General features: G+C 41.2%; 1 protein-coding gene across 1 annotated transcript; it reads right to left on the bottom strand.

Annotated features, from left to right (window-relative positions):
• Positions 1–441: 441 nt before the first annotated feature.
• On the bottom strand, positions 442–6,167 carry LOC146515050 (carboxypeptidase A2-like). Its single transcript, XM_085164707.1, has 11 exons — positions 6,033–6,167; positions 5,196–5,277; positions 4,599–4,733; positions 4,393–4,491; positions 4,200–4,301; positions 3,845–3,946; positions 3,390–3,500; positions 3,115–3,205; positions 2,547–2,746; positions 1,027–1,111; positions 442–746 (listed from the first exon to the last, which is right to left on the bottom strand). Exons 1-11 carry the CDS (start codon positions 6,095–6,097, stop codon positions 559–561), a joined length of 1,260 nt encoding a protein of 419 aa, XP_085020833.1. The 5' UTR covers positions 6,098–6,167; the 3' UTR covers positions 442–558.
• Positions 6,168–26,208: the final 20,041 nt, after the last annotated feature.

The raw sequence follows: 26,208 nt of genomic DNA, 5'->3' as shown, positions 1-26,208 counted from the left end.
TCTTGATGGATATTCTGATTTCTGATTGTTTTAAGCCATCTTTTCCACAACTACCCTCAGATTTGCTATGGAAGCCTGTTCAAAAAAGGTCTTACGATGATCTGAGTTACTAAATCGTTTAGTTAAATAGGAGCAAATCACAGTAGTGGCATAATATCTAAAATAAAATAGCTCAAATTTTATTCTGTGAAACTGAAATGGATTAAAAAAAATACTATCTTAGCATTTTGTGTAAAAAATGTCAATGTTAAAGACTGAGTGAATGCTTAATTTCTCTACTTTTGCTAAACCCAGCCAGTAAATCAAAGTATGGTCAGATATAAATAACTGATCGTAACTGCCTCATTTCCCCTCACACAATTAATCTTTGCACTCCCAAATTATTCTTGTGTAAAACTATTTCACTCAAAAGAAGGACTACAAGGTCTGCTGAAAGACAGATAAAACGGGTATGTTGGGTTTTTATTGGTCTCACAATGATAAAGTCGAGGAAGCTTTAAATTCAAAGCTGAGTCAGCCAATTTTTAAGTTTCTCCTCTATCTGTGGTTATACAGTCCTCAATAAGGATGATCACGGACATACTCCATGATATGCTTCAAGGCCAGCCATGTCTCTGAGGCAGTGGGGATGATCTGATCAGCTGGCAGGATAAAACCGTAGCGGCCAGTGTCCCTCAGCTCGAAGGCAAAGGAGTATTTGATTCCCGAATTGTAGGACCAGTCAATGCTACCCCCGCTGGCTTGATCTGAGCACGAAAAAATATAAAAGATGTATTACTAGCAAGACTACAAGAACTCTTATTAATACAGCTAGTCATAGCAATAGCTATATCACTTTTAGTTTTGATTTGGGTTGTTTATTAAGCTATAAAACATAAAATGGAAATTAAAAAAACAGAGGCACAATAAATAAATAAATAAAAAAATAAAATGATTGCAGCTCCTCGTTTCATTTATCCATCTGTAACTTTAGTATTGAAGTCACTGTGTACTGGTCTGGTTAAATGAGAGGAAAGATTTACTTACAGATGATATTGCAGATGCTTCCAACCTTGTAGGCGGTGCCATAGAGAGACGTCAGTTTCTGTGCTGCTGCTCTGCCAACAGAATGCTGCAGAGAAGCAAAGCGAACAGCACTGTAGCGAAGAAGCCGTATCAACTCCTCTCCCTTTATTGGCATTGCCCTTAAAGCCAACTTTTCTCACTTGGTTGCTGCTTGCAAACAGAAGGACTGAAGAGCTGCTCACAGCCAGAGCTGTGTACCTAACACCATAGTGAACTAAACGTGGAGGTGAAAACGTCTCACTTGCCCATCAGCTAATTTTATTTTTTTGAGACTTTGGAAACTTTGACCATGCTCCATTGTAACAGTTTTTGAAACAATCAGAGAAACAGATGATGGGATTTGGAGGGAGAAAATCACCTAATGTCCAATTACAAGAACACAGGCCACAAATCACTACTGATGTAGGGGTGGCTGTGGCTCACAAGGTAAAGCAAGCCATCTACTATTTGGAAGGTTTTTGGTTTGATCCCCGACTACTCCACCCTGCATGCCGAATGTGGGCCGTGGGTAAGATACTAACCCAAGTTGCTATCTGATGCTTCCATTGGAGTGTCAAAGTTTGTATAGAAAATACTTGATTGATCAGGTAGAGTAGAAAAATGTTGTGTAACAAACAGTCCATTTACAGAGAATACACATGATAGTGTAAAATCAGGGGACTTTATCATCAGTCGTAAGTGACTCTCCTGTTTATGCTTCAAAGTCATGTTACAGTAACGAGCTAATCTCTCAATTTTTTTTCAGTGACACACACACACACTTTTCCACAAGTGTGTAGTCAGCAGGTCAGCATGGCTATAACACTATGACCTAAGTGCTTACAAAGACTGATCATAGTATGATTACATGTTTGAGCATGTGCTTGTCACGAGCGATCACGCATATGCTGAATATAGCAGGAAAGGAACACAATGACAGATCTCCTCCAAGCTTTTAAATAAAAAAAACATCAAGCTCAAAGCGAAACATTCTGGGGAATCAGGGTTTTACAGTTCATGGCAGCTTGATTAATATAGCCCCAAACCACAAATTTGTGTCACGGGGGTTTAGTCATGTATGAATAACTGCAGGATTATGGGTCCATTAGGCATTTTTCTCAGACTTCATTTGCAGTGCTGTATGAATATGAAGCAGAGTATTGCTGAAAAAGAGCGTACCTGGCTGAGTTAAGGCAGACAATTTGTCATGTTTAGTAGTGATGAGTTTATAATTCACCTACCCCAAAGCTAATTATTCACATTCACAGCTATAAAACTTTAATTAGGTGGAAAATTGCAATCCCCAGCTGAATGATATCAACAGTCAAAAAGCAGCCTACAGGAAGACCTCAGATCAGGTTATCAGACCAGAATCCTTTGTCTTTTTGACAATACGCATAATTCACAGATGACTTACCTCTTGCACGTATAAGATTACTCTTGAAAACATTGTTTAAGCAATGGCAAACATTTCGAGCTTGCTCTGTTTTCTGCTTTCTTACCAGCTTGGCCTGATGGTTTGCGCTGCTACAGACATAGCCATAGGGGTACATGAGCAGCTGGGAGTAGGAGTGGACAGAAATGAAGGCCTTGAAGTTGCCGTGGCTCCGGATCAGGTTCACCACGTTCTTCACCTCGATCTCAGAGTTAGCCGAGGGGCCGTGGTAGGAATCGGAGCAGGGGTAGCTACTGGCACCGGGGCCTGGACATATCGCAGAGAGATCATCATAGAGCAAACGCTCACAAATGACAGACATATGTCAGACGTTTTTTGTAACATCTCATTAAAATGTAAGAGGGCTTAAGGAATTTCACTGACATGTTACAAGCAAACATTTGTCAGTGAGTCATTAGGTATTCCAGAGCAATCCGGTTCATTCAACTACAACAATTCTAAAGTCTAAAGTGACTACAAATCTAAATCCTTAACACATGTACCAGCGGTTAACAGTAGTAGTAGTAAATGATGCTATTCAGATTCTTTTTGGTAACAAGTAAAAAGAATGTGATTATTTACCCGGCAGGTAATTGACAAAATCATGAGATGCATTCAGTTTTTATAATACTGACCACCAAAGCCTGCGTCCCAGTTCCTGTTTGGATCGGCTCCACGGCACGCATAGCCAGGGTTCACAGAGCGGGTCTTGCGCCACATCCGATCCTATGTTTCACAAAACGTCATTCGGTGTGAATCATCATTTCTTTTTTTCTCTCAGATGATATTGATGGAAAACAAATGCAGTTCTACTTGTTTCTGCATGACTAGCATCTTGCTCTTCTTTCGAGTACCTACTCTATATATGCGACACATAAATAACATTATCTGAGGACTGCCAGTGACGTACATTGGTGTGGGAGAAAACATAGCCATCAGGGTTGGCAACGATCAGCATGTAAATATCCATGGTGTTCAGGAGGGAAGTGAGGGAGGCGTCGGTACCGTAATCCGTAGCAATCTAAGCAAGGATGAAAGGTTTGGTAGAAACGTAGAAAAAAAAGACACGCTTTCACATATTACATATTTAAGATGAAGCTTTATAAACAAGGTAAACAAGGTCTGCGAGAACAGAGAAGAAGGAACTGATTAAAATAAGAAAATGATAGGAAGGAAAGTGGGGCCCTGTGCACTCAGACAATAACACGTGCTTTTTTAATATAAACATCCAGTAATATACAGTAAAGGAAAAAACTTAATAAGTACAGAAAATAAATTTGGTTCAAAAGCACAAAGTTCTAGCAAAAAATAAGTAAATTATGATCATTTAAATTCAGTTTACTCAGTTTAATTGACATCTTGTACCTTGTTGGCGGTCCACACTCCAGTAGCCTGAGTAACCCATTCTCTGGCGTGGATACCAGTGTCAATCCAGATAGCAGGACGATTGTAACCACCAGTGCTGAACTAAACACAACCACAGATTCAGACATGCTTTTACATTTTGCTTCTAAAGGTGCAGTCAATCATGATTAACACATGTAGATGTATGCACAAAATAAAGCGTGTCCTCTCTTTACCCCACTGTGTGAGTGACTTGATATTTGATACCTGATTATTTTAATTAGACAGTTAATCTTAGCTATATTTGTCCACATTTTTATAGAGCTCAAAAGTGCAGTGCTGCTGCATTCTGTGAGGCATAACCAGAGTATCTTACCTTGAGCACATACATGGGCCTGTTCTCATAGGACACCCCAATATGCTGCTTGGTGATCAGGTTAGGGTAATCGGCCACCAGAGTGTCCATCCAGCTGTAAATCTGCATAGAGGCAGTTCTGACATTAAAACACACATAGGTACACACAAAGTTGACTGGATCCAGTCATTTTTTTTTCTCTAGAGCAGCATACTGTATTGAGATCATGATAGGCTCCAAAGTTTAAGCTCCTGGTGCTGCGTTCCTTCATCTGGTTCTCCTCCATCTCATCTTTCTCTTTGTCAAGAAGTTCCTGCAGGTGACAGGCAGGAGATTAAAAATTTACTCTCTGTGCCATTTAGTCTCCCAGTGGAAATCAACTCTATGTTAATACACAACTGTGTTTTGAGGATGACAGACCTGGACATTTTCAATCATGACGGTGAAGGGAATGTTGTGGAAAGTAAGGTGCTCCTTCACAGGGATCAGACTGAAGCGGGGCACTCGGATGTCCACAGGGAGCTCAGTGGAGACTGGGTCAAGCCAGAAGTCCACCTGTAAACAGATGCGCAATGAGATATCACACATGGGAATGAAGAAACATGCTGCGGGGAAGTCCTGTAAATGTTGCATCTAGCATATTCCATAATAAACTAAATAATTTAGAAGAATTCAACTTAAATTTTTTCTCCAGACAGAGTGTGGTTCTGTAAGATCTATCATCTGTAGTTGCTTCAATCTTAAAGGAACAACAAAATATCTTATTTAATTAATAAATAAGGGCAAGGTTAATGTCTGGGAATTTAATGCATTAAAAAGTGAAGTCCAAAATGACTGCAGGGTCAGAGACAAGCACCTAACTTTCTGTGTTAACCTTCGACCCAGCTGAACTTGATTTGCCTTTTGCGCTGCTAGAAAATTGATGAGAAATCACTTGGCACAAGCTGCTGAGAAAACACGAACATCAATTTCTGTGTTGTTTACCAAAGCTGTGCGTGTGTGTTTGCGTGTGCATACCTCCCACTCCTGCACCGTCTCCAACGCCTGCAGGAGATGGATCTGTTCCTCTGACTTCACATTGACCCGGATAACCTGATCTCTGCACATCATTATGTTAAGTTTGTAGTTAAAACTTTTAAATGTTGAAATGTGAGCTCAGCAGAAGAGAAGAACTTTATTTATTGGTTACTGATATAACAAGCAATTACTCGTGCAGCACAGGTACAGACTGTCACTATATTCCTTAATGAGACTGTAGCAGAGACTTAAGCTTCCTCTTAGCATAAGCTGTGGATTGTGCTATCATTTGAATAACAGTTACAGATACAAGAACAGTGCAAGACTGCATAGCTGAAAATCTCCTCCACATAATCTACCAATTAATAACCTGGATTTAGAGGGATATCTGGTTTTAAAAAGGTTTGCAGTTTGTTTTTTGAGAGGATAAAAGACATGACACAAAAGTTTAATGTAAATAGGTATTGGTTTCTTTGTTAGCAATTCTGCTATAACCTGCAGAGTTAATGAACAGAAAAATACTTGACATTTGCAGCCAAACGGAGGATTCCTCTCTTGTACTGGTTCTTTTATTTAGAAGAAGGTACAGTTCAAAAAATGCTTTCACCTTAACCACAATTAATGGTTATTCAGATTCTTGTTGTCAAACTGTGCACTGTTGTTAACGCTGTGCAAAAGGTTAATAAGAAGTTCCTGCCAAAGCAAAAGGGGACCGAACCCTAAAATGTTATTCTGTGATTCTATTTTAGTCACTTTAAACTCATAGTAGGAGTACTAAAGAATGACCACATGAATTATTAATAAGTAAATCATGTTAAGTGTGCACTTTAAACTTACCCAGTGAAGCCCTTCTCAGCTTTGGCCGCAGCCACAAGCACCAGCAGCAACCAGAGGCCTTTCATCTCACCTGTATAGTTCTGGACTGTTCAGAGGAAGCAAGTGAAGCACCTGCTCCTCTGCTCTCCTAATATCCTGTGGATGCAGGTGGGCTGTTCTCATGCGTGTGAGTTAGGTCACTCTACTGATAATGACACAGCTCTACTGGAAAAACAACTATTTTGAGCAAAGAACATGCTGAGTAAGCACTGATCAGTCTTTTCAGTTCTCAGGAGCAGATAGTGGAAATTTCCACGGATACAGTATGTTAGTGGCTTTGGTGATTTAGTCTGTTCTCATTATACACTCTAGTCATCGTATGCAGAGTGTCACTTGGAAAGCAGCCCACAGATTAAGGCACATTAACTGTCATTATCTGAATATCACTGTTCTGTATCATAGAGGTTAGTCATGAATAATAAGCCTTTATACACACAGACTGACTGATTGAAAAATGGTTCAGATTGTGTGACAGACGATGTCTTTCTGTTTTTTTGGCCTAAAACGACGTATGCATGTTGCTAATTGCTGTTAGCAGGTTAGATGTTAAAGTTTCAGTCAAAAAGTAATCCTTCATTGTTACACTGTACTTTTATTTCTTGTAGGATTTTGAAAGGTAAATACACCAAAAACAGATCCAAACTAATTTTAGTGATTTGCCATATTTACCAGTTTATTGTAATGGATATTTCTTTATTTTATGTATTGATCAAAGTAATATTACTTTGTCACTTAGTTATATATACATATAGAATAGCATCACAACTGAAGTTATGCTTATCACACTTCCACAGCAAGGCCATTGTGAGTAGGCCAGAGACATGTGTGCAGAGGGGCTGGATTGACAGCGTGGGGCCCTCCTGCTCTTCTCTGGAAGCAGGGAGGCAAGGGCTAAGTTGCCTCCCAGTCGTATTTCTCTTTTGGAAGGGAAGGTTTCACAGACGTGAAGATGTAAACACCTGATCCATGTTTACTTTTGGTCCCAAAGGCAGGACCCATAGAGCTCAACACAGCCAAGCTTTCTTTGGCTTAACTGGCTTAAAAAACCCTGAAACTCCAGTTATCACAATTTTTATCAACTTTTCTGTTTCCTTTCTTCTTTAGGTTCTTTGTCGGCTCACAAGAAAATGGGTGTCTCGTGACTCTTCTTCCACATGAAGTGATCCCTGTGAGTGCCCACATGATCAGAAGATGGGAAGATTTTTTAGTGATAAAAAATAAAAAATGATAAAAAAAATATAACAGTAAAATCAAACACTGCAAATAAGACAAGATACCTTTTTACACCAGAAAACCGAAACCAGTCATACCTTTAAAGCCGGTCGGAGCAGGCATTTTTTAAAATCCCTGTAGAACCGCAACCACGTAAGCTAGCGCAATAATTTTTTTTGCATATGAAACCGTTGTACTTACATTTTATGCCATCAGCTTGTCCTAAGTCACGGTTTATATTCCAGAAACAGGCTTTGCCGATCTGATCAGAAGTGACGTAATTTTTGCGGAAACTGCAGGGTTTTTTGTTTTTGTTTTTTGTTGGGTTTTTTTTAACCTTCAGGGCCTTATGATCCTGTACTGGTGTTTGACTTTACGCTTTTCTATATCGTTTCTGGGATGCTTAGAACTCAAATTGCACTGCTGGAAATAGTTTATTTTGATGCACATGCTGGGTTTTTTGTTGCAAATTTGCATTATAATTATTTTCGGTTTTACTGCAGGATATAAAAATTGGTGTATCTCAAAAATAAAACTATGAAGACACTGAAAATAAATTTCCTGTAGTGGGAAACTATTTTGTGCAACTTTTTTGCACTTACAGTTTTGAGGGACAAACCTCTTAAATTTATCTAACTAGAAATATATGTAAAAAACAAAAACAAAAAAACCCCGAAAACTTTTCAATTCTTTTGTAGTTTATTGCACTTTTTTTATTTTTATTTTTTTTTTGGCAATTTACGTAGTTACTATGGACTTAATGCATACATATTATTAAAATTTGGGATATAACGGTTGTATGATGTATAGCAACTTGAAATGCTCCCAAAAATGTCACTTGTCACTACAGCATGTAAAAATATAAAGTAAGCTCTGAAAGAAGACACCAAAAAAAAAAAATCTAAAATTCAAAAGACACATACTAAACACAGAGACTAGAAACTTGCACTAAACACTATGCAGGGGGACGCTGGGAAAGGGACGAAGTTAATACACTTGTAAACTTTTTTTCACCAAAAAAACTGAAATGAGTCATATTAAACACAATTTATATTGTGTGGAAAGTTCTGTACAGACAGGCTTTTTTTGCATCAGCTGGTTTAACAAAACGACAGATTAAGTAATAAATACTTGCATATGCACAAACTAACCAGCAGATGGCAGTGTATTGCTAGAATAACACAACAAAGTAAACTACCATTTATGCCTAGGGTGAGTGATGTCAGATTACTGAGGATGGAATTACCTTCAGTCTTAAATTATTCATCTCCAGCTGAGGAACTTTTTGTTTTTGTTGTTTTCACCAGTCCTCGTTTGACTTATAGTATAGTTTATAATGTGCATTAAATGAAAGGGCAGAGTTGTAATACAGCATAAAAAAAACAGCAACAAAACTGGTATCCACCTTTTAAATGTGAATACTTTGCAAATATAATTGTATTCGATTTTGTTTGATTTTTAAAAAATCATTGTAGTAATTGGTAGATTGGTAAATAAACAAATTATGAAAAAATACATTAGTTGCAGACTTGAAACATCCACATCATTAAATGTAACCAGCTGAGGTTACTGAAATGTATCAAATTAAACATCTCCAAAGTACTCATGGTACACCTGAAATATAGGTCAGCTAATTAATTTTCAAACATTGTTTACGTGCCATCCACTGACCTATTTCAATGGCCATCTTACTCTGGTAATATTTAATAACCAACTCCTCTTTTAAGAAATCAGGCTGCGATATTGTTCCTGAGCATCTCTCCCAGCATTTCTCAAGTGGGATAAACACAATCATATTTTATTACTGTTCGCAGAGGATTTGGGGTTTGGCATTAACTTATTCATGCTGATATCCGCAGCATTGATATCAGGCTGTGCATCACACAGCCTCCCTACTCACTTCAGCTGCTGTGACATCCCGCCAAACCCTCCGTGACTCTCAGAATTAATAAAAAGAGGTTTTAACATGTCACTTCCCTTCCATTTCACTCCCAAACAATCCCACGAGACAACGTGAGAGGAGGGGATTTAATAGGTGTGGGAATTGAGCTGGGACTTTCCATCTTTCTTGCCGTGGAAATTATTTATTGCTATTCCTGCCATGTGTGTCTAAAACTTTAAGGGGCTCTACATGCAAATGTGGGTGTAGTTTGCTTCCCCATCTTTTTGTCCGCTGTCATTTGCTGCTAAAAGATATATGAACAAGGCAACTCCCAGCCAGCTTGCTCTACATGAGCTCTTTTGCTGGGCTATAAATAGATCCATTGACATTGCATCCCATGGGTAAGCAGCCTCTCAGCATTTCTGAGGTTCACCGGTAAATTGATCATTATTTATTTACTGTATTGCTCATTTGTACATCTCATTTATGAGCAGATGTCACAGAACATTTTCAAATGGTAATGAGTCTTTTTGATGTCTATTGTCGATGTTTACCATTTACAAAAAATACAGCATGAGAAACAATATCACAATACTAAGAAATTTATAATCAGACTAATCCAATGTCAGTGGGTTTTTTGTTTTTGTTTTAGATAGTCTTGAAAACTAGGGTGCAAAAGGACTACATACACTCACCAGCTGCATCATTAGGTAACCCTGTTCAACTACTTGTTAGCATAAATCTATCTCTAAACAGCCAATCAAATGGCAGCAACTCAATGTATGCTGGCATGTAGATACAGTCAAGCTGATAGGCTAACGCTGAAACCGAGCATCAGAATGGAAAAGAAAGGTGATTTAAGTAACATGTTTTTTATCCAGTCTGAGTATTTAAGAAACTGCTGATCTGGTGTGATCTGATTTCCCACACAACCATCTCTATGGTTTACAGTTTATTTTTTGTTAAAAATTCCTTTTTCATATCAGAGGTCACAGGACAAGAGCCAAATGGCTTCAAGTTGATAGGAATAGAAATTCAAGTAATCACTTGTTACAACCAAGTTATGGTCGGTCAACCAAGATGATTGTGAAAGGAGTCCGATACAATGAGTCAGTGAAACTCACTTCAGACGCTTTGTAATTTAAAGATGTGAGAATGTAACCAAACTGCTGATCAGAGGGAAAATGTGATTTATAGGATGCTCAAGCCTAACATTAGCTGGCATAATGTTAGCTTATAAATCAGCTGTTTTTGTGACTTAGCGGGTTGTCAGCTGTCTGATGACAAGAGGGTCACATGTCTAACCTGCTGATGTAACAGTGTTTATGTGGTATTATTCCACTTGCCACAAATGTCAGTGTAATGGGGAAACAGCGCCCCCCCTCTCGGTGTGGCTGGTTAGGTGAGGCTGGCTGCAATAATCGCTGCCAGTCCAGTGTTGCCAACTTAGCGACTTTGTCGCTATATTTAGCGAGTTTTCAGACCCCCTAGCGACTTTTTTTCTAAAAAAAGTCGCTAAAAAAGACGTGAAAGACATTACAAAAAACAATAATTACTAAAAGAAATTTAATTTGTAGTTCTAAATAAATTATAAATGCATTTAGGACGTTTTTTGCTCACTTTATGTCTCGTCCACGATGTTATTTCTCTCTCCAGCAGCATAGGTTACAATTATATTAGCATGACCAATTATGCAAATTAGGTGATGACGTCATTTAGCGACTTCTAGCGACTTTTAGGACAACCAATAGCGATTTTCCTTACTGAGGAGTTGGCAACACTGTGCCAGTCTGCCGTAGCCATACGAGAGGTGAGTTGTATTGTTCCGCACACGATATAGCTAAGTAGTACAGACACATAAAACATGTTTGATTAGTTGATGGGCACCGAGTGTAATAAGTGCTTAGTGGACACATGTCCAACACCAGTTTTATGTACTTTTCATTTGTTTATTACTGTGTAAAACTGTATGCTAAAGCGGAATGCTAATGGGATGTTCTGCCATAGTGTGCTGTGCGGATATTGTATATTAAAAATTGTAATATTGCTGCAATAATCGCGGCCAGTCTGCCGTAGCCATACGAGAGTGTGCTGTGCGGAGCGGTGTGTGGCGAGCCATTTGCACTGATACAACACAGTTGTTTCCATTCAGGAAATAAAGTGGCAGCGAGCGATCAGAGACTCCTTGTCTTTTTAAAAAACAACACAACGCAGAATCGAGGAGTCTGTTTGGGCCGAACTGTTGCAGCGGGATGAAGCAGAAACCGGTTACACTGGTGCCGTGACCCAAGCTCCTGCAATCCTGCGACCGCAACGGGGCCGCCTACTTCCTGGAAGGTGGAAAAGTCGCGGGAGACTGGCTTTTCTTAGTCCCGCCATTTTCTGCGTTCTTTAGAGACATCGGGGTGGGGCTCTGTTTTTTTTTTTTTTTGGAGATAAAAAAAAAAAAGAAAGAAAAAAAAAAAGGGAGAGACACATTGCTGAGCCATGGCAGATTTTCCCAGTTTTGGCAGGGGAAGGGGGGCAGTTGGTTTTACCCCTCTGCATTCATTTGGCAGAGGCAGATCAAGGTTGCTGACAGCCCCAGTTTCATCCACACCTAAGCCTGTCCTTGCTGAGTTAAATGAAAACCCTATTGATGTGAACTGTGATGATCTACAAAATACTAGATCAGAAACCAGTCCCACAAAAGAGAATCTTTATGCAGAGATTGCAACGCAAATTGGGTTTTCTATTGGGGAAAGCATTGCCTCTTGTCTTGAATCTCGGTTGGGCTCTGGAGTAGGAAACAGTGTTTTTGGGTCTGCCAATAATGTGTTATCAGAACCCTCACTATTGAATGTGATTGTAAAGTCTGATGTTAAAGAACCTGTGTGTTTTAGAGGGGATGGCTGTGATACATGCAGTGTTCAGGAATGGGAGGAAATGATGATGACTTTTTTTAAGAAAAGAGGGGTACCAGTTGCTGAACAAGCTGATGATGTGCTAAGTAAACTGCTGGGGAGGGCACGAGAAATAGTCAAGGTGGGCATACGTAGTAAGCCATCTGTGTGTCTTGAGAGGGGCCCAGAGCCCATTTTTGAGATCTTAAAGCAGCACTTCAGTGACACTGCATGTTCAAGCATGCCTTTAGCTGACTTTTATGCAACACTACCCAACTCAGGTGAAACACCGTTTGATTACTGGCTCAGGTTGAACAGAACCATGGAGGTGACAGAAGACTGTCTGAAGAGACAAAATAAGTCCTTTGCATATCTGACAAAAGAGCTGACTGCTATGTTTATCCGTCACTGCCCAGACTCAGAACTGTCTCTTATTTTCAAGTGCAAGCCCCTGCAGCAGTGGACGGTTGCTGATGTGCACGAGAAATTGCTGGAGCATGGCAAGGACCGGAAGTGCACCCCTCAGTTTAGTGCAGTCAGTGCCTTGAGTTTTCAGCAACAGGAGGTGAGTCCTAATGTGCAGCAGGCGACAGGCAACATTAAGTGTATTGCACCATCACCAACCTCTACCCCAGTATCACTTACTGACCTTCATGCAAAACCACCTACTGATCGTCTTGTTCATGTGATAGCCCTGTTAGAGAAAGTCCTGGAGGGGCAGCCTCGACAAGCAAAACTGCCTGCTAAGGATGATGTAAGGGTCCCCTGGAACCAAACACACAAAATTGTGCCTTGCATGATTTGTGGTGACACTGAACACTCTACGTATCACCACTGTAGAGCCCATCAGCTGTGTTTCATCTGCCATGCTGGCGACCACACACGGGCTCAATGCCCCAGGGCCGTGTCTGTCAGAGTCAGGGGGCCTGAATCAACCACCCAGCAGCTGGGAAACTAGATGGCCTACATGTGGAGGGGGCAAGTGTTAGGCCTGAAATCGCCCCCAAAGAGGATGATTTTGATGATTTAGAATCTGTATTACACACTGTTTGTGAGGAGCGCCAGCTAGGCCGGAGACCCATTCTTCAGAACACACACAGACTAAAACAGCATGATGAGCTGTTCTATGAAAATGTGACCCTGGGGGGCAAAGTGTCTGTTAAAGCCATGCTTGACAGTGGCTCTATGGCCTGCACCCTCAGCACCAATATGATGCCGAACTATTACATCATGCAGTGCTGCAGACCCCCACCTTGCAACCCACGGATGTCGTCCTGATTGGCTGTGGTGGTTCGAGGACCGTTCCATCAGGTGTGTGTGACATTACGGTGGAGATGTATGGCTGTAAAGTTGTTGTGCCAATGTTGGTGATTGCAGGGCAGAGTGAGGACCTCATTTTGGGCAGCAACCTAATGAGGTATCTGGGTAATCGCCTGAGGAAAGAGGGACATTTAGGAGAGGAATGCAGCAAGACCCTGAGTGCTGAAGAACAGCCTAATAAAAATCTGCTGAGTTCAATGTCAGGAGTGGTGGCCCCAGGGCATGTTGGTGATAAGATCGGAACTGTCAAGCTAAAAAGAGCAGTAACATTAGAGCCCTTGACAGAACACCTTGTTTGGGGCAGGCTGCAGCTAATGAATAATGGGAAAGTGGGCAGTGCTGTAGTTGTAGAGCCCACCGGGTCAAGGTCTGGACCGAGGTCAGTTATGGTTGGGAGAACTGTAGCGCATCTAAACAGTGATGGGTGGCTTCCTGTGAAAGTGCTGAACCCCTTTGACAAGCCGATAACACTGAAACGGAACATGAAGTTGGCTGACGTGTCCCCCTGTGCAGCAGTAGAGAACTTCAGCCCCACTGGCTCCTACTTGCAACAAAACATGCAACAGTCTACTGGCTCAGCTTGGTGCCATGATGAGCAGAGTCTAGTCACTGATGTTTCCACTCTGCCAGATGATCCACCCTCACAGGAGGTGACAAGTGGTTGTAGCCCCTTACATGCAGTGCTGCAAAATCTGGGGCTGTCTGATATCGACATTGACTCATGTGCAGTTTCGCTGGCTGGCAAAGAAAAACTGGTTGGCCTTATAGCCCAGTTTGAGTCTATCTTCTCGAGAGACAAGCTGGATTGTGGCAGGGCTAACGGCTGCCTACATCGAATTCGAGTTGTGGACGACAAGCCATTCCGGTTGCCATGCCAACGTGTGCCGCCAACTCATTATGAAAAACTAAGACAGGCTCTGAATGACATGGAGGAACGGGAGATAATTCGGAAGTCTTGCAGTGAGTTTGCATCACCCCTGGTCTTAGTTTGGAAGAAGTCCGGTGAGTTGAGAATCTGTAACGACTTTCGCTGGCTTAATGCTAGAACTGTCAAAGATGCTCACCCACTCCCGCATCCGGCTGACGCACTGGCTGCTTTGGGAGGGAACGGATTGTTCTCCACAATGGACTTGACTTCGGGTTATTATAATGTGGAGGTGCATGAGGAGGACCGTAAGTACACGGCATTTACGTCTCCATTTGGGTTGTACGAATATAATCATATGCCACAAGGACTGTGCAACAGTCCGGCCACCTTCATGAGGATGATGCTAGGCATTTTTGGGGATCAGAACTTCCTCAGTGTGCTGTGTTATCTTGACGATGTTCTGGTTTTTGCCCCCACAGAAGAATTGGCACTGGAGCGCTTGCATATGGTGTTCCAGAGACTCCAGGTTCACAACCTTAAGTTGGCTCCAAAGAAGTGCCATTTTCTGAGACAGTCTGCGAAATTCCTGGGGCACATTGTAAATGCTGATGGGATACAGTCAGACCCTGACAAAATAGCATCCATTACATCCCTTGCAGAGGCAGACCTTATGGAAGAGGGTTCGAGTGTCCCATCCCAACAGAAGGTCCGCTCATTTTTGGGGATGGTAATGTTCTACCAACAATTTATTGAGAACTGCTCATCCATCGCAAAACCTCTGTTTCGGCTGACATCTGGGGATAAAGGCCCTCGTGGTTCACGGCAAAAGCACCAGTTGGTGCGTACAAAGCTGTGTGAGGAGGACTGGACGGATAAATGCAGGGCAGCTTTCAATGAGCTGAAGCAGGCATTGTTGGATCGAGTGCTCCTGGCCCATCCTAATTTTGAGGAGCCCTTTTTGCTCTCTGTTGATGCCTCCAGCAGTGGCCTTGGTGCCGTGTTGTCGCAAGTTTCTGCTGGGGCTTCTACATCAAGACCAATCGCCTTTGCCAGTAAGACACTCAATCATGCACAGTCCAAGTACCCAGCGCATAGGCTGGAGTTCTTTGCATTGAAGTGGGCGGTGTGCGACAAGTTCCATCACTGGTTGAGGGGTCATCAGTTTACCGTATGGACGGATAATAACCCTCTCACTTACATACTTTCTAAGCCAAGACTGGATGCATGTGAGCAGAGGTGGATCGCAAAGCTAGCGCCTTTCCAGTTTGACATAAAGTACATTCCTGGTCCTAAAAATGTGGTTGCTGACGCGCTAAGCAGGGAGCCCTTCGTGCACCCCAGGGCCTCACACCGGTTGATAAGGGTTCCATATAAGGAACTGCTGGCAGAAGCAGAGGCAGTTGCCACTGGTGGGGTTCAGGAGTCCTTCAGATGGACTGTTCACTCAGCTGATAAGGCCTCAAGCAATGACCAGCCTGTTGTTTCGCAGTGCACGGCTGTTGCACAGACAGGAATGCTGACATCTTCTGAGGTGGGAGCTGTCTTCCAGGCCCATAGTGAACATGAGTCCAGGGTGTGGCCACATGCTCTCCTTCTGCCCCAATGCTCGCAGACTGTGCTTATGCCAAACCAGTCTGACTCTGAACCCTTCTCGCATGATGACCTATTGGGACACCAGCGGCGTGATGATGTGCTGTGCAGAGTGATCTCCTATGTGGAAAGGGGACAGAGACCCTCAAGGAGGGAGCGGGCAAGTGAACCGGTTGATACGAAGAGACTTCTAAGGGCTTGGGACAAGTTAACTGTGAGAGATGGTGTGCTGTATCGAGTCTGAAGCCGGTCACCAGGGACAACAAAGAACACTTTATCTGGCCAGGCATAGATTCTACTGGCCTGGTATGGCCAAACATGTGTCAGAGTATGTACGGTGCTGCAGAAGGTGTGTTGTTAGCAAGTCGCCTGAGCCAGAGGCGAGAGCACCTTTGGAGAACATCAGAACATCAGAGCCCCTTGAACTGGTCTGCATAGATTTTTGGTCTGCGGAGGATTCGGCGAACAAATCAGTGGATGTGCTTGTGGTCACAGACCACTTTACTAAGATGTCTCAGGCCTTTCTATGCCCCAATCAGTCTGCTAAGGCGGTAGCACACCAACTCTGGCATAACTACTTCTGCATCTACGGCTTCCCAAAACGCCTTCACTCGGATCAGGGAGCTAATTTTGAGAGTGTGCTTATTGCCGAGATGATGGAGATGAGCTTTCTGAGTCTGGCTCGCTGATGGTTGGATGCGACGGAGAAGCTGTCTGCAACTCATCGGTGGGCACGGCTGAATACAGAACGAGAGCTTGGGTGTCTGACTTGCCGTCTGCAGTGTCCAGCGACTCGCTGATGACAGAGGTTACTCAACCAGAAGGCAGCATTGTGGATCAAGAGCTTGCCTGTACCAATGTTCCCCCTGTTGACACTGAGGAGCAGGTAGATGCCACCTCTGGTGGTCAACATTCTGACCTGCTTATGTCTGTGGCCCCAGTTGCAGCCTCCTCTGTTTTGGAGTTGGCAGCCATTACTGACGGTGATGAGGACAATGAAGCTGCTATTGAGGGTCATGTCTCAGCCACAGTTGTTCCACCCAACGCAGACCCGACTGATGTTAGCGGGAAGGTGGGGACCCGTGCTAGATCGAGAGTGGGACAGTTACTTAAGCCTGTTTCCAGGTTGATTGAAATGATGCATCAGAGACCTGTTAAAGTTTAAATATTGTTGATAACTGCAAGTTGATTCTATTGTTGTTGAAATGGGACTTTGATCTTTAGAATTGGAACTGATTATTTGTCGTTGATTTTTCTGTGTCAGAGTGGTGTACAGTTATGATGTGATGAAATATGTAACTGGCATATTTTATTCTTTTTTTGGAAGGGGTCCGGCCAACTTCTTCCTCTACTTCCTTTGGGGATAGTCCTCTGACTGAATTTTCTTTGTGACTGTATGACCTGGTATTGCTGAACAGATTTATCACAAGTTGATAGCTGTGGATTAGCTATTGGATTTTTTTTTATCTTGTTCTTTTTTTTTTGAGGATTATTGGGTTTTTGTCCTCTGTTTATGTTATGGTGACTGTGGTGTACCTGTTTTTTTTTAAGGGTGTTTTTTGTTTGTGGTGTTTGTTTATTTGAGTGTGCAAGTGGAATTCAGCAGGGGGGAATGTAACAGTGTTTATGTGGTATTATTCCACTTGCCACAAATGTCAGTGTAATGGGGAAACAGCGCCCCCCCTCTCGGTGTGGCTGGTTAGGTGAGGCTGGCTGCAATAATCGCTGCCAGTCTGCCGTAGCCATACGAGAGGTGAGTTGTATTGTTCCGCACACGATATAGCTAAGTAGTACAGATGGGATGTTCTGCCATAGTGTGCTGTGCGGAGCGGTGTGTGGCGAGCCATTTGCACTGATACAACACCGTTGTTTCCATTCAGGTACATCATTTGTTGTTGCTGTTATTTTATTGTATATTAAAAATTGTAATATTGCTGCAATAATCGCGGCCAGTCTGCCGTAGCCATACGAGAGTGTGCTGTGCGGAGCGGTGTGTGGCGAGCCATTTGCACTGATACAACACTGTTGTTTCCATTCAGGAAATAAAGTGGCAACGAGCGATCAGAGACTCCTTGTCTTTTTAAAAAACAACACAACGCAGAGTCGAGGAGTCTGTTTGGGCCGAACTGTTGCAGTGGGATGAAGCAGAAACCGGTTACACTGACAGTAATTAATTAAGATAATATCAGGAATCAGCGAGCACATTTATGAATGTTTTTGCATGCATGAGCCATGACTTCAGCTCAGGAGATGGGGCTCGAGGTGAGGAGGAAGAGGATGACGTGTTATGCCATTTGTGTTTTCTCTTTCCTTTCCATTTTGGTTTCTTTGGTGAAGGGGAGCCTTTTCAGATGATAAAGCCGAGATAAATCCATCCAATCCAAATGTGATCCATCATATCTTCCCTCTGAAGGTGCAGACACAAATTAAAACTTGCCTAGAAGTTCTCTCCTCCTCCACCTTCGGCGTACTACATGTGTGGTCGGTTTCTAGCTGCATCTTGGCAGCTGTAGTCAAGACAACGGGACAACGTGGTGGCTTACGTAGACCAGCAAGTGTGTCTATGCATTATTATTATTATTAGATCATTCCAAGCTTATGAGAATGCAGCTGTTAATTGGAAGATGTAATTACACACTAAATCCATAATTATGAGTACAGTATTCTTTTTTCTATTAAATAACCTGAAAGTAAAACTGACCGTACCTTTAAATCTTGTGTTTGCAGTGCCAGTGTCGGTCTGTGTTTTCTAATCTTGGTCAGTTTTTGTAGTTCTTCTGAGTGCTCTTTGTTGTGACTTCCTCTTTTACATTAGCACATAGTTTTCTTTTGTGTCTCAGTAAATCGGACTTCTTGTTTTCTCAGTGTCTACAATATTTACACCTGTTCCCAACTATTGCAATGTATTTAGCCTTGTGTTTGCCACTCTATTCAACCTGTAGTGTATCCTGTTGCCTTTCCGGAGTTTCTCCTCATGTCTCTCTCCTCTTTGCTTTTGCATTGCCCTTCTGGTTATTATTGTCTTTCAGTTCTAGTAGATTTTTTGGACTTTTATTGGTGGATCTCTTTTCACACCACCTTCATTAGATCATTAAAGACACCTGTATTCTTTTTACTTTCCTCATCTTACCCTAAAGCAAAATTAGTTGGCAGTTGGCAGTGAAAAAGGTTAATAGCACAAGGAATATTAAGTGACACTTTAAAGTCCCATCTACTTCTCTACTTACTTTGATACTGAGGCAGAGCCAGTCAACATTTATTAAGCTGGAACCATTATTTATATTTATCTGGCACAGAAACTGATATTTATTTATTTTTTCTTTTTGTTTATTTTGTTCTTTCTCTGAATAGCAAACTGTTGTAGGGAAGTCATGTTTTGTGTATGAGTGTGTATGTGGGAACAACAACACTAGAGAAATGGATCCAAAAAGTTCTGGAAACATAATAATGGATGTAACTCCAGTTCAAATTAGCTTCACAGTGGTCTGTCCCCTGCTCGCAAAGATAATCACACAAAAAAAGGAAAAAAAAATCGATCATTTTTCCATCAAGAGTTCTTGTCCTAGATCTACACATTATTTTTCTGTTCAAGAATTAATGAAGGATGCATTAAGGTGCACTCAATCATCAAGGTGCTGCTGATGTGAAAACATCCATTAATGTACTAAATATAATCAAACCTCCAAAACAGAGACACAGCTTCTTTGTTGACAGGAATTTCCATTCACATCGACTTTGTTTTTAAAAAAATGCATTCAGGCGTTTACACTGATCTGCATAAAGATTTTATAAGCTCTGAAACCGAGCCATATCTCTAGAAAATCATCTATGGCACTGTCACATTTATATTCTGCATTTTTGCCAATTGAGTCTTGATGGAGCTGTACATCTGTGAGACATCACAGATGCAAAGTCTGGCTCTGCTAGCTTGTTCTCACTAAATGATGACGAACTGTGAAAGTTAACTGTCCCAAGGCACATATTTTAATGCTGAAAATCAGCATTCCCCCCCCCCCCCCCCCCCCTTAAATGTTGTTACTTCTGCATACTCAAGGCGACATATCTCCCCGAAGACAAACTCATTACCTATCCCTCCCTGTCAAGCGTCTGAGCTCATAGCGAGCTGACAAACTGTCCTTTGGGCTGCTTAACTCTGTCAAGATTCCAGCACATATTAGGCTTGTTTTTCTTTTTGTTGTTTTTTTCATTGCTTCACTGCTGCCCAGAAATCCCCGAGGTACATCCTGCATCAAAACCATTTAAAATCTATCTATTGGACTTAGATTCCTCAGTCTGGATTGGATGATGGGGGACTTCACTCTGTGTCAGACTCCGCATCATTGCATCATGCCTTGAGATTGGTTCATTACATAATAGACTAAGAAAAGACCACATTATCCCAGGAAGGCCTCAGCATGTGTAAAAATAGATTGGTAGGCACAAAACAATCTGGCAATTTTTAGCAACAAACCGCCTCCTCCCCGCCTTCCCCCCTCCCTCCCAACCTCCATCCAGGTCTAAGAATAGCAGCAGACATGTTTCATATCCATACTTGCCAGCACGCTTTTACCCTTGTACTTTCTGAGTCGAGTGGACAGACGCTGCATTCTGCAGGGTTGGTGTATGTTTGTGCGCTGGCTGCAGGGTTTTCTGGGTGTGTCATCAAAATTTTACACACACTTCCTTATTCCATTACTCATCACCACCTATTTCAGCACGCAGGCATCTCGCAGTTGATAAGCTTAAAAAGGGGGAACGAGGGAAATAAAAGTGGCGAAAACGGCAGCTCAGAGACACTTGTAGCTCCGCATATTGGATCAAGTCATATTAGGCTCATGCTGAGCTTGTTCAAGGCAGCTTTAGAGTCTCAGCACTCATCGCAATCAGTCCCCATAGTGAGAAAGGCCCGGAAATGTGATTCCCTTAGAGGTGCCTATAAAAAAGTTATTTTTAGTGGGACAGAGAGAAATGGGGATTCCAGTGAAACTGTGAAAACTATCTTTGGGGAAATGATTCCTTAATTTGGGTTATAATGTTGTGAGATATTGTACTATTTAATTAGATCAGTCAAATAAGTATCCTCTAAAACACTTTACAGCTTACTCAGACTATCAGTCTTGCCATTCTTATTGAAGGAGCGATCTGACGTTTGGGAAATATGCTTATTCCTGTTCCTGCTGAGGGGAAGATTGGGAAGATCAACATCCCTCTTATCCCACCCAGCAAAAACACAATGAAAGAGTGCTGAAGATGGCAGCGCCAGAGGTCTGAACAACATTTAGATTTAGTTAAAGAAGATAAAAAATCATCTTCTCAGGGGAGGCTAACTACTGCTCCATCATGCAGCCCTAGCATAATATGAGACCAACAAGTTCTGACTGTCACAACAGCTCTGCAGAGCAACTCAACATTTAGAACATGAGAGATAACCCCATAAGAAACAGAGTTTACATGCAGCACTGTGGCTGTGTAACCATAACCACTCCACAGCAAAGATTCTGTCAATTAAGTGTAAAAAAAACCCCGCAAACCAAACAAAAACAAAATAGAGACATGCTTGAATTTATTTGAAGCAAAGGATTTCCCATTTTGCTAGAAGAAAGATTGGAGAGAAGAGACTTTGCTGGGGGAGTTTTAATTAAGGATCCATAGGTGTATCCTTTGGCATTTTTCCATCCTGCAAGTACAAGAGGTGTGGCACACAGGTGCAATATACAAACCATATCCATGGTGAGCGTAGGACTCTTTTTATTCATGCTGTTTCAGTTATTTAAGATTTAAACTTTCAGTTTGTTGGTATGTGATTTTAAAAAAAATCTATCCAATTGTACCACATTGAGAAGTGAATTAAAAGTAAATATAATGTGTCATGTCACCATTACGCTGAAATTGTGGCAAACAGTGGTATTTTGGCTATTTAAAAAACAAAAAACCAACATATTTGTGCCAATTGTGTTACAGGCTGACATTGCTTTAAATCATGGCTGGAAGGCAAAGGTGTCTCATTTCATTTAACGTGCGTTCCCTCGAATTCTCTCTCTCCTTGTGTAACTTTCTTGCCACCTTGTCTGCTTGTGTCTCCAGTGGGTAAGGAGTCAAGGGAAGGATGTGCAATTTGGGAAATGTGAAAGGCGGGACGGGGTTATTTTAAGTCGAAGATGGGAAAAATATAAATGCATGGGGTAGCTGCTGGGCAAAGAAGAACAGAAAAACAGCTCGCACATGGCAGAACTCCAGTTCTACAGATTTACTTGTTGTAGTGTTGTTTTGTGATGGGCCACTTTCTTGTCTACCCATAGTAGGTTCGGTTTGGGCTTACTGTATGTAGGCATCTAATGAACTTTGCTTTTTTTAAAAACCAAATTTAACCAATTTTAGCCTTGATAAAATTGGCAAAATTTGTACCATTTACATATCTTTTAGGCCCTCGATAAAGAATAATCTTCAGTGGGTGAAGATGAATTAGTGAATGATTAGAATAATGCTGGATTCCAGTCTTTGTAAAAACTTAAAAAGACTTCATTTCAAGGGATGTCTTTTTATACAACAATAAATGTCTGCAGCCATCTGTAAAACATGGTGGAGGCTCTGTTGTGGTTTGGGGCTGCATTTCAGCCAGTGTTGTTGGGAATCTTGTTATAAAAGCTGAAACGTACTGTCAGAATTAGTCTACAGCAACACCAACTGGAAAGCATCTGATTGACAACAGCAGAGAATTGAACAAAAGCTAACAACATTCAGTGGAAGAATTTGGAATGTCCCTCAAAAGGCCTGGGGGACTATTCCTGAAGACTACTTAGACAAATGACGAGAAAGTTTGCCTAAGACAGTTCAGGCTGTACTGAAAAATAAAAGGTGATCACACCAAACACTGACTATTCAATTTACTGAGTTAAATCATCCCCATCATACCACAGAAACTGTAGTATCATGCCTGCAAGGGATGTCCAAATCAGCCTATTTTAAACTTACAAATCTTTAATCTTGAAAGTCAACTTGTATTCCTAACCTACATTCCTTTCTCCTTATATTTAATAATACGTATTATTATTACATTTTGGTTATTTACAACAAAGTGAGGTAACTGATTACAAACCAACTGAAAGTTGACCATGAGGAACAAATTAAATTCTCAACTCTAAAACAAGTTTTCATATATTTAAGCTGAACTACTATATGGCTCCAGCTGCTCACTGTGTTGATTTCTTATTTTCTCTGGTACTACCTACAGAGTCTGCAAACATTAAGTGAACTATGTTTGGGTCATACAATAAATATTGGTATGTTATACAACTCTTTGTGCTTTTTCTTGTTGTGAAGATAGCTGAGACTTATTTAAGGTTCTGCTGACCTTCCAGTTTCATTAATAACTGCTTTATAAGGTATAGATGAGGTGACACCAAACCCTGAACGAACAACTAGTAAACGCCCGAATTAACCACAAATGAAAAAAGTCAAACCTCTATTAACCTCTAATACTTAGACTTTCTAAAAGAGACCATTAACAGTCATTAACAGTTCCTAAATAACTTCACCTAAAGACTTCATATAAGACTTTAGAAACAGTTATTCCATTGTCCATTAATCCACTTATATCCATGTTTATAAATGACATACCAAGGAGGACTAATGCTTTATAAACAATACCTTACTAATCCTTAATATTGTTTAGTATAAGGCATTAGCTTACATTTTTTTTTATCATTCGCAGAAAATTCTAATGCCTATAATGATGATAAAACTGAATCCTTTATGGATATCAAAGGTGATATGTGCAAACATGACTAATATCAAGTCTTATCGAATGTACTGTGATTCTAACATTCCTACCAGTAAATTTTACAGAGTTCCAGCCACTGCATTTCATTTCCTCTGGTTGTTATGTTTCTTCTATTTTACATTATTAAGTTAAGTTAAGAAATGGATGGTTAGATATTAACCATTATTTTGTGTGAGAGCATCTGAAAACACCAATTAAAGCTTCTGATTATAGCCTCAAGTGGGAGGCGACCATAATAATATAATATCTCATCATGAAGTTAAAAGTAATATGCAGATAAACACAGAGAACAGATAGCGGCGGCGACTCATTAAAATCTTGGAAAGAACAGAAACAAGGAGGAGAGAAAAGTCTACTAGCTGTAATTAGCACAATGACACTTGTTACAAAGCAGCCCCCGCTCTGAGCATGTCCGATCACTTCCAAGCAGCATCAAGCGATTGTTTTGTTGCTGCTCTGAAAAGCAGCAGGAAAACAATTCCTATCCATCAAGGCTGGCGGTCTGCAACCACTGGACATTTTCAGTGGATCTGTCATGAGGCATTTGAGTGAGAGCATGTAAAAACTGGACTAGATAATAAAGCAGAAAGCCTCAGACTTAGAAGAGAAACACTGCACTGTATATTTAAGACAGGAACCTACTGCACTCTCACACAAAACACTGTCTCTGCATTTCTTGCTGGATGACCAACTCAGCAAACCACTGATTAAGTACTGTAGCACACAAAATAAAACAATATTCGCTGCACATTGTGCACATTGTGGAACATTAATTTAGAGGTCCGAATTCCTTCATTATGAACAGAAAGTTCCATAATGTGTTGGTATTTCAGCTATTTCTTTAAAAAAAAAAGCCATGTCATTTCTTTGGTCTCTTGACTTCCACGTGGTACAAAATAACAAATTAGAGAGTCCATAAAATGGAATAGCGAAACAAAGGTCATTGTCACAAAAATAAGAGGACATTGATGAATCGTTATGCTGTAAATTCCATATGGGCCACCAAGAGAAGAAAAATTCCTCAGTATCTGATGGCAGCAGTGTCTGACTGCTACCATGAGAAAACATCATTAATCCCTTTCAAAATCCTTCAGATCCAGGGTGAACAGGAAAATTCATGGGAGTCCAAATATAGTCACGTCTTATTGGTTTGCTCAGATTGTCTGGTATTACTTTAAAACTGAAATCAATTTCTCTTCTTTGTCCCTCCCCTAGATATAATTATATACACTATATTGTCAAAAGTGCTTCCTAGTCTGCCTTCACACACATATGAAATTGAGAGGCATCACATAGGGTTGAATATGATGTTGGCCCAACTTTGCTATAACAGTTGTAACTCTGGGAAGGCTTTCCACAAGGTTTAGGAGAGTATTAATGGGATTCCCCCCCCTCCCCCCTCCCCATAAATACACTGATTTTACTCATTTTTCCAGAAGCACATTTCTGAGTTCAGACACTGTTGGATGAGAAGGCCTGGCTCCAAGTCTCCACTCTAATTTCTATTGGGTTGCAGTTTGGACTCTGTGCAGGCCAGTCCAGTTCGTCCACACCAAACGTGCTTGATTTGTGCACTAGTGTGCCATTGTGTTAGAACAGGAAGGAGCCATCCCCAAACTGTTCCCACAAAGTTGGGATAATGAAGGTGTCCAAAATGTAGCATTAAAAGTCTTTCACTGGAACTAAGAGGCCAAGCTAAACCCCTGAAAGACACCCCCACATCCCCTTAACTCTCACTGCACCAAACACTTTACACTTGACATGATGCAGTCAGACAAGTACCATTCTCCTGGAAACCACCAAAACCAGTTTCATCCATTGGATTGTCAGATGAAGAAGCGTGATTCGTCACTCCAGAGAAGATATCTCCACTGTCCAGTGGCAGCATGCTTTATACCATTGCATCCAGCATTTTGCATTGTGCTCATTATGCAGAAGCTCTCTGCACACTGTTCTTGAGTTAATCTGAAGACCTCATGAAGTTTTGAAATCTGTAGCAACTGACGAAAGTTGAAGGAAATTGGCAACTTCTGCACACGATGTGCCTGACTACCCTGACTACACTCTGTCATATGTCTGCTATTCAAATGTTTTACATACTAACATACTTACATACTAACTAGTTGAGATTATTTAAAACACCCTGCTGCAAGCTGCTAATTATAACTTATTACAACCCCAGTTTGGTATTATTCTTGTGTGAGGTGACATCAGCTGTTTCGGTGAATGCTTTAAAAGGACATTTCATGAACTTAACTTCAGGTTTACTAACATAATTATTTGACTATGTCAACCATTTTCTATGCTTAACCAAACATTTTTCATTCAAGTCCAGGGCTCATTTAAATTACAAGTTTTAGTAAGGATTAGGCTGATACCACACATAGGGTACAAAGTAATCAACTACTGTATTTGTTGCACATTGTTTGTTTCCTGGTGCTTAAGGCTTAATATTATCTTATATTACAAAATAATACCACCCTTATCTTTCCGACAGCTGGCTTCCGTCATAGTTTTTACTGTAACAAGGATGCAACGGCTACACTCATTTCTTCTCGATATTCAGGCAAAACGTTGCATTTCTGAGCCACATTTTTTGGACT

This window comes from Neolamprologus multifasciatus, chromosome 7 (genome assembly GCF_963576455.1).
Source record: "Neolamprologus multifasciatus chromosome 7, fNeoMul1.2, whole genome shotgun sequence".
In the NCBI taxonomy this organism is placed as follows: domain Eukaryota; kingdom Metazoa; phylum Chordata; class Actinopteri; order Cichliformes; family Cichlidae; genus Neolamprologus; species Neolamprologus multifasciatus.
This window is presented reverse-complemented; position numbering and strand designations above follow the sequence as displayed.

Bases quoted from the DNA above. Each gene is read 5' to 3' on its own strand.
- LOC146515050 (XM_085164707.1), bottom strand. From the start codon at position 6,097: ATGAAAGGCCTCTGGTTGCTGCTGGTGCTTGTGGCTGCGGCCAAAGCT. The intron at 4,734-5,195 runs GTATGCACACGC...ATCTGTTTACAG, and splicing joins AGACGGTGCAGGAGTGGGAG to GTGGACTTCTGGCTTGACCC. The intron at 3,501-3,844 runs GTACAAGATGTC...ATCCTTGCTTAG, and splicing joins GAGTGTGGACCGCCAACAAG to ATTGCTACGGATTACGGTAC.